The sequence below is a fragment of the Acanthisitta chloris genome, unplaced genomic scaffold (assembly GCF_000695815.1).
Source record: "Acanthisitta chloris isolate BGI_N310 unplaced genomic scaffold, ASM69581v1 scaffold35441, whole genome shotgun sequence".
Taxonomy (NCBI): Eukaryota; Metazoa; Chordata; class Aves; order Passeriformes; family Acanthisittidae; genus Acanthisitta; species Acanthisitta chloris.
Genome location: NW_008655981.1, coordinates 26,799 through 35,204, shown reverse-complemented (window position 1 = coordinate 35,204; position 8,406 = coordinate 26,799). Strand labels below are relative to the sequence as shown.

General features: G+C 50.1%; 1 protein-coding gene across 2 annotated transcripts in view; it reads left to right on the top strand.

Annotated features, from left to right (window-relative positions):
- Positions 1 to 101: 101 nt before the first annotated feature.
- Positions 102 to 8,406, top strand: part of PSMB2 (proteasome (prosome, macropain) subunit, beta type, 2) — an 8,848-nt gene continuing 543 nt past the window's right edge. Inside the window, exons 1-5 of one of the 2 annotated variants that reach the window (XM_009084144.1) lie at positions 102 to 219; positions 1,431 to 1,553; positions 2,118 to 2,188; positions 6,149 to 6,311; positions 7,762 to 7,811. In XM_009084144.1, the coding sequence (XP_009082392.1) occupies positions 111 to 219; positions 1,431 to 1,553; positions 2,118 to 2,188; positions 6,149 to 6,311; positions 7,762 to 7,811 (516 nt within the window). In that variant the 5' untranslated portion in view covers positions 102 to 110. The remainder of the gene's footprint in view (positions 220 to 1,430; positions 1,554 to 2,117; positions 2,189 to 6,148; positions 6,312 to 7,761; positions 7,812 to 8,406) is intronic. The other variant, XM_009084145.1, reaches the window with a different exon arrangement.

Below are 8,406 nucleotides of genomic sequence, written 5' to 3'. Positions count from 1 at the left end.
TGCCGCGGCTCTCGCGAGCCGTGACGGCATCAACGAGCGCAGGGAGGGACGGAGGAGGAGGAGGAACGGGAGGAGGAGCTGTGGTGCTGTCGCTTCGCTGTGTCACGGCCATGGAGTACCTGATCGGCATCCAGGGCCCCGACTATGTCCTGGTGGCCGCGGACACCGTGGCGGCCGCGGACACCGTGGCGGCCTCGAGCATCGTCCAGATGAAGCACGGTGAGACCCGCGCGGAGAGCGTCCCGCGGGGAATCCCGGGGTGTCCCCATGGGAATCCCGGGGTGTCCCGGTGGGAATCCCGGGGTGTCCCGGTGGGAGCCCACGTGGGGTGTCCCGAAAGGGTATCCTGGTCTGAGTCCCACTAGGGTATCCCCGGGGGTGTCCCGATAGGGAATCCCGGGGGTGTCCCGGTGTGAGCCCCAGTGGAGTGTCCCGGTGGGATGTCCCATGGGGTATCCCAGAGGTTATCCCAGGTGGGGTATCCCAGGGGGTATCCCGAGGGTATCCCAGGTGGGGTGTCCCATGGGGTGTCCCAGGTGGTATCTCAGGTGAGATGTCCCATGGGGTATCCCAGGTGCTATCCCAGGTAGAGTGTCCCATGGGGTATGCCAGGGGTTATCCCAGGTAGAGTGTCCCATGGGGTGTCCCAGGTGGTGTCCCATGGGGTACCCCCGGGGCTGTTCCAGGGGGTGTCCCAGGGGCTCCAGGCAGGGATGCTGTGTCTGGGCGTGATGCTCTGTCAGGCTGTGCACAGGTGAAGGTGCAGGAAGGCACTGCTGGTTATTTGCTGAGGGTTATTTGCTGCCAGGTGGTCCTGGTGCTCAGAGCCTCCCCAGGGTTGGCAGTGCTGCCTCCTCCAGGTAAAATTCCCAATCCGGAGCCAATATATCCACACCATTCTGCGTTTCCACATGTGTAGATTATCTTGACTTACCTGTTCATTTAACTGTTGGTTCTAAGTAGGTTTATTCCTTGAGGAAAGTGTGCTTAGAACATAGGGTTTATTTGGGGTTTTGGGGAGGTAAAAGCCCCATAATTTTCAGATATTTATTTAGAATATTGGTGTTTGCTAATGTTTGCTTTAATTTGTAGATTAATTTTCAGCCTGGAGAAGAGAAGCTCCAGGGTGACCTAATTGTGGCCTTCTGGTACCTTAAGGAGCAAGAAAGATGGAGAGAGACTGTTGACCAGGGCTTGGAGGGACAGGACACAGGGAATGGCTTCCCACTGCCAGAGGGCAGGGATAGATGGGATACTGGGAAGGAATTGTTCCCTGGGAGGTGCTGAGGCTCTGGCACAGGTTGCCCAGAGCAGCTGTGGCTGCTCCATCCCTGGCAGTGTTCCACGCCAGGTTGGATGGGGCTTGGAGCAACCTGTGCTGGTGGGAGGTGTCCCTGGCCATGGCTCTAATGTTGTCTTTCTTTGCCTAGACCATGACAAGATGTTTAAGATGAGTGAAAAAATCTTACTGCTATGTGTGGGGGAGGCTGGAGACACAGTGCAGTTTGCAGAATACATCCAGAAAAATGTTCAGCTCTACAAAATGAGAAATGGTGAGTGAAGCAGGACAGGCCCTGGGGGCTGGGGAGGAGTTAGGGGTGGTTTTCAGGTGAGTGTTGGTGAGAAGGGCTGTCCTCGAGGCTTCTGTCCTCAAAGCTTCTCTGGCTGAAAGGATTTCTGCATTTTCAATGTCCAGCAAATGTGTCAATGCAGTATGCAGGAAATTGGATTGTGTAGTCTAAATTAAGAGGTTTATCCTAATCCCAGCTCACCTCTTTGTATTATAAATGACACAGATATTTTGCTTACAAACCTTATTCTCTTAGCATGTCCATTGCATGCCAGCTGTCACCAGTTCCTGTGATACATTAGACAAAACATTCAAGCCACATGTCCTTAATATTTCACATTTTGGAGCTGTGGGTTTCAGTGATGGAATTGAAGGGTCTGAGCTACCCAAATCTGAGGGCCCTCTTTGTGCTGGAGCTGGACAGAAGGCACAGCATTTTGTCACTAGAGAACATCTTGTTGTTTCAGGATAGGAGTGGGAAAGTGGGATGTGAAACATAGACATGGTTTGTGCTGTTATCAGATAAATCCTCACGTTCCTTCTCCAGGTTATGAGTTATCTCCCACGGCAGCTGCGAACTTCACCCGGAAAAACCTCGCGGACTATCTGCGGAGTCGAGTGAGTGTCACTGGGGAGAGCTGGGAAAGGCCTACAGGGAACATTCCCATTCTCCAGTAGTGGAGTCTGATGGGAAAGGTGGGAGCTGCTGTTAGTGATATCAGATAAATCCTCACGTTCCTTCTCCAGGTTATGAGTTATCTCCCACGGCAGCTGCGAACTTCACCCGGAAAAACCTCGCGGACTATCTGCGGAGTCGAGTGAGTGTCACTGGGGAGAGCTGGGAAAGGCCTACAGGGAACATTCCCATTCTCCAGTAGTGGAGTCTGATGGGAAAGGTGGGAGCTGCTGTTAGTGATGGATTTGGAATGTGCTGCCCAGGGAGGGAGTCAATCCAATCCCTGGAGGTGTCCAAGACACAACTGGACATGGCACTCAGTGCTCTGCTCTAGCTGACAAGGTGCTGATGGTCACAGGTTGGTCTTGGTGATCTTGGAGGTCTTTTCCAGCCTGTGGTTCTGTGAGTTCACATTGCTGAAGGGATGTCTTAGTGAACCAGAACTTGATTTGCTTATTAAAAAAACTTATCACATCACTTATCAATAACTGATGCAGCTGTAGACTGAAAATTGCAGCCTTGGGCCCAGTAAACACTTTGTCACACACTGCAGACGTGGAGTGAATTAAACCTCTTTAACACTGAGATAAGGTTGTTGGTTTTCATGCAAATGCACCGAATCCGTTTAATCTTCTTGGGAAGTGATTTCATAGAGCAAAGCTGTTTGATGTACTTAGCAAAACAAGTGCCTTTTGTAAACAGCAGCACGAGGCTTTTGGTAAATAGCTCATCCGAGCTGGAGTTGTGTCTTCAAGTTACTGAGCTGCAGTCACTGATCTTTCTCTGGGTGATTTTTTCAAAGTGTGAAGAGCTGTTGTGAGGGAGCAAACAAACCTTTGGTGATCCAAGGTTAGGAAAGATTTCAGCGAGGACAATGTGAATGTGCTATGTGAAGGAAGCAGGAAAGAGGATGATGAGAATGCAGTTGATCAGCTCTGGGGGGGACAGATCGTGTTACTGTTCTAACCGAGTGCTGTTAGAGGTTCTGCAGTAGCAAGTCAATCCTCAGTGCTGTGTTGTTTAGCACTGTAGTTGTGTGGAGTGAGAGTTCTTCCAGAGCTCATCCCCAGGGGCAGCCAGAGATGACTGTTCTCGTTTCTGACATGGATCACAGCTGCAGCTCAGGAGTTTCCGACTCAGGATGTGACTCTACACTACTTTCTGGTTTAAATGGCCTCAGCCAGCTGTGTGGCTGGTAGGGGATGGTTGACACTGATGCTGTTTGCTTTAGCTCGTGCCCAGGTGTGGTTTGAAGGTCTGTGCATGTTTTGTGCATCCTGTGCAGGTTTTGAGGCCGACAGGAGGCTGTAATGCTGCTCAGTGCCTGGTCTGGGTGCCTGGTGGTTGCCAGGGGCACCTGACCTGCAGGGCTGGTGTAGGTGAGGCTGGCACTCAGTGTCCTGCCCTGCTTAAGCAGAGCCAGCTATTCTCTGAGATGATTTAAAGCACTTCTAACAGGCTTTTTGGAGAACTTGCCCATCAGGATGCAGCGTCGACGTGGCACCTTTGTCTTCCTCTGCGCCACATCCCCCGAGGCCTCATCCTGCCTGTGGCTCCCCTCCCTCCTGAGCCCACGCCTGTCTTCCAGCTCACCTGCTCCAGATGGGCAGCACAGTGGGGAGGACACTGGCAGAGGCAGATGTGTTTGTTTTCTGGAGACAAAACGCTGCTGTGGTGCAGATGGCAGCGCCCCGAGGCTCTCTGACACTGCTGTCACACTGCACTGATCCTGCTGCTCAGAGCCCTTCAACCACAGCACTCACTGAGGGCTTTGTGGGAGGTGGAAGTGCAGGATACAAGCCTTGCCATCAGAACTGTTGTTTTCCTGTGAATTTTGTTAGGTTTCATCACCAGAAGGACTAACACCAGTGCTCGGTGTCTGTTAAATTGCATGTGGGATTGCTGGGGGCTGCTCCTGTAGCATGTGGAGGATGGAGTGAGGAAATTGAAAGGTAAAACACACCACTGCCTCCTGTTAGGGGTGGGAAAATAGTTGAGGAATTAAGAGTAAGGGGAAGAGGTAGTTTTTTGCTGTATTGGCACTCACCCTGTGAAGCTGTTAGGGAAGGCCAAAAGGTGTGCGAAGGGGAATGGTTAAACTCCAGCAGGATTTGCTCAGGCATTAGGCTCCTGTGGCCCAGCTCAGACAGAGTTTGTTCTGTGCTGTTCAGCACCATCTGAGTTCCTCCCTGTTACCCAGTTTGATTTCATTTAGGAATCTGGTGGTTTCCATAGTCCATGTTCTGATACCTCGGGGTTGGCTCCTTCAGCAGTGCCTGGAAGTTGTTCTTCTGGTGCAAAGTACCAAGTGTAACGAGACCAGACTTGTACTTAAGGACATTTCATCACTGTACTCTTTTCTTCTGCTCAGTAGTCAATATGTGGCTGCCCCAGCCCTGGGAGTGTTCCAGGCCAGGTTGGATGGGGCCTGGAGCAACCTGGAGTTCTGTTGTCTGCAAGTTTCATTTGGGATCACAGAAGTACTAAACAGATTTAGTGTGTTTGCTAACGTGTAAGTCCTGCCTTGGGTGATTAATAAACCGTGGGGATACTTTATTTGGGTCTGAGTTTTAAGAAGCTCAGGCCATTAGCAGGAAAACAGAACCAGAAATCCGTTTGCAGGTGGGTTTGGGTCTGTGTGACACTATTTGTCTCTGGCTGAGCCTCTCCCCGATGCCAGTGCTGGTAACTCACACAGGAGTCTGAGTGATCTTGTGTCATGGCTCTTACACAGCGACTTGGGGGATGTTTCAGAGCAAATAAATGATGAAACAGACTAATTAAATGCTGCAGCTGCATGGGAACTTCTTTCCAAAGATTCGTGGATGCTTTGAAGATTAAATCACACCATGGAAGTGATGCTTGATACAGAACTGAGCCTGCTTGATTCTGACAGTCTGGAAGGGAAAATGGAGTGTCCCATGATTTTTGTGCTGTTTTTGAGTGGAAATTCACTGTGCTTAGTATCAAAACGAAGTTTTCGCTATGATACAGTTAATGTTTTGGCTTTAGGGTGAATTTCTGTTTGCTCGTTCTGATTTGTTGTAGTTGCATCATTGTTTTTCTCTCATTTTGTTGCTCTGTTGGTTCAGGATTTCCACATTTGAGAGATATCCTGTTAGTGCAGTTAATTTAATGAGAAACATTGTGTAGGGGTGAAAACACTGGAAGTGTATAAAAGCTGCTTTTAGAAAACACATACAATCCTCTATTTTTTTCCTGAGCCTACATGTAGAAATAATACAGTGCATGTGTGTTTCATGGTCTCATAAAGTGCAGGTCTTGGAAGGAGATGTGTGAGCAGGGGAAGGAATGGCTGGAGCACTAAATCCACAGCACGAAGGAAACTGCCAAATGTTAAAGATTAAACTTGGTACATGCAATAAAACTTGAGATTGCCAATGAAGAGGACACTGTGTGAGTGTCTGCACTGTGTGTGAGCTCCCACAGGCCCCAGCACAGGGAGGGCAGTGGGAAAGGGGCAGAGAGCAGGTTAGGTGCACAAAGAGTCCTCAGAAACTGCAAAATGTTCACCTTGTGCTCACGTGTGCGCAGTAAAAACCCACAGGTTCTGTGCTGAGATGAAAGAATCCGGTGTGAACACTCAATTCAAGTTTCCCTGACTTTGTGAAAGCTGTAAAAAAATCCCCAAACGCTCTGGTTTGCAAGAGAATCAGAGTCTTATGTTCCAGCTGCCTGTGCAGTCCGTGGCACCAGAAGACCTGATTGTTTCCAGGTTCAGACCACAACCTGCTGCAGGCAGAGGAGATGGAGTTCAGTCCCTTGGAGCAGTTTGTGGTGGAGAACTGTGAAACCAACCGTGTTGCTGCTCTCTGGGTGCACAGGGAGGTGAGATCCCGAGGGGTGGGTGATGCTGCAATGGAAACATCCTCTCTCTGCAGACCCCTTACCACGTGAACCTGCTCCTGGCTGGCTACGACGACCACGAGGGTCCTGCCCTCTACTACATGGATTACCTGGCAGCTCTGGCTAAGGCTCCTTTTGCAGCACATGGATATGGAGCATTCCTCACCCTCAGCATCCTCGACCGCTATTACAAGCCAGGTAAGGGGGGAGTGGGGAGGAAAATTCTCCTCTTCCTAGTTAACAGAGGCCTAAGCTGAGAGACTGACCTTTCCTGGGTCAGCTGGTGCAGTGCAGTTGCTGTGGTGCTGCAGGTTGGAGCTTTCAGTTAGGTAAATGCAGTTTTAAGGGTTCCCTGCTGCTCCTAGTCTGGTTTTAATAAGTAGCAGTTTGACAACTTATTTTTTTGCTTGTCTTGTGGCTGTGACATGTACATTCCCCCAGATTATCCATCTGCAGAGGGCAGTCCCAGGTCCTGTTGCTCCATGTCTTGGATTGGTTTTGTGTGATACATGAAAACATACAAAGGAAAAGATGTTCCTAGCAAGATTGTCTCCAGCACTCTTGAGCTGGTGGTGGTGGATCATGGATTGTGGGATGGTTTGGGATGCAAGGGAACTTAAAGATGATCCAGTCCCACTCCCTGCCATGGACAGGGACATCTTCCACCAGCCCAGGTTGCTCCAAGCCCTGTCCAGCCTGGCCTGCTCCAGGGATGGAGCAGCCACAGCTGCTCTGGACAGCAGAGGTTTGGGGCTGGTGCACAGTTGTGTGCATGTGGCAGCTGCTCATCATGATTCTTGTACATGTTTGTACCTGTCTGAAGTTTTAATTTTAGAACCATAATCCACTGCCAAGGGGTAAGCACAGCCCCATCCTCACTGCACAGGTGAGGAAATGTACAGAGCCTGGAACAGTGTTCATCTGACATCTTTGGCTTTGGCTACAAAACTCCTGTGTGCAAAGCTGAGTTTGAGTTACTGTCTCTGCTCTGAGATCAATCCTTTCATCCATCCCCTGCAAGAAATGTGGTGAACTGGCAACTCTGTTCTGAGGGAACTTCTGCCTGAACAGTGGATGCAGAGGAAACAAGTGGAAACAAGTCCAGCAACAAGTTTGGAGAGATTCTCAGAGCTTGGTTGTTTCCTAGTCATGTCCCTTCAAATTTCTATTGCTCCATTTTCACCATTCTTGTGGAACAGAGGAGAATAATGAGCTGCAGCATGTTGTTGTGGCTGGTGATCCCTCTGGAGTGCTGGACTTTATCCTGAAGTGTGAGAACAGCAGGAGCAGCCACACGTGCCGTGTCCATACGCCTGAGCCCCATCACCTCGTGCCCGGCCCTGCAGCAGGCTGGGGCAGCTTGAGCTGTTTTGGGCTGTAAGAGGTGGAGGAGAGGGAGGTGGCTGTGCTGCTCCAGAGCCTGAGCCTGGCCATGGGAGGCAGAATTCCGTCACGCTCCCATTCCCTGGAACAAATCGATTCCCAGTGGCTGCTCGCGGCGCGGCCTCGGCACATCTGGAGCGCGTTTGCTGCGGGCTGGGGAGGAGAGGTCTTGGTGCTCAGCTGAGAAGTTGTTTAAATTTAATAAAGTTTCTGTGGGGAGAGGTGGCCTCTAATGGAATCAATCTGTGGATGTTTCCCCTTTCAGGTATCACACGTGAGGAAGCTGTGGAGCTCCTAAAAAAATGCCTCGAGGAGGTGAGTTGCCAACCTGGTGATCCTGAGAAAGGAATGTTTGTTTGCTTTCGTTTGCTGATGTTTTCCTCTTCCTCCTGTCGCATTTTTTGCTGCCTTTGCCAGGAGGGTAATAAATGCACATTGAGCAGATGTGAAGCAGCTACTGAGCGGAAGGATTTGTGGGCAGTGAGTTGCCTGTGCACAGTTCACATCCTCCACAACATAAACTTTGAGCATAATTGCTTTTCTTTACTTCTGCTTCTTCTGTGCTTAGCATGACATTGGTACAGACCTTTCCCTTTTGTGTTTCTTCTGAACCTACTGCAGCATCTTTGTCACCTGTGTTAGCCTAAGCACTCTGAGAAGTACAGACTAGTTCTGTTCCAGCATGTGAAGTGATACCTGAGGTAAAGCTTTGACCTTTTTGCTCATGACCAACCTTAACAGAAACAGAAGACTCTAGACACTTCAGACTCCAAGGCTTTTGTTGTAGGCAAATAGTCTGTATCCTTGTCTTGAAGAGATTGAATTGGATGGAGCTCTGGGCAGACATCAGGGAGAAGTGCTCTGCAGAGGTCCTGTCTGAAGTGTCTGTGTGACGTGTGCACTTTGTGCT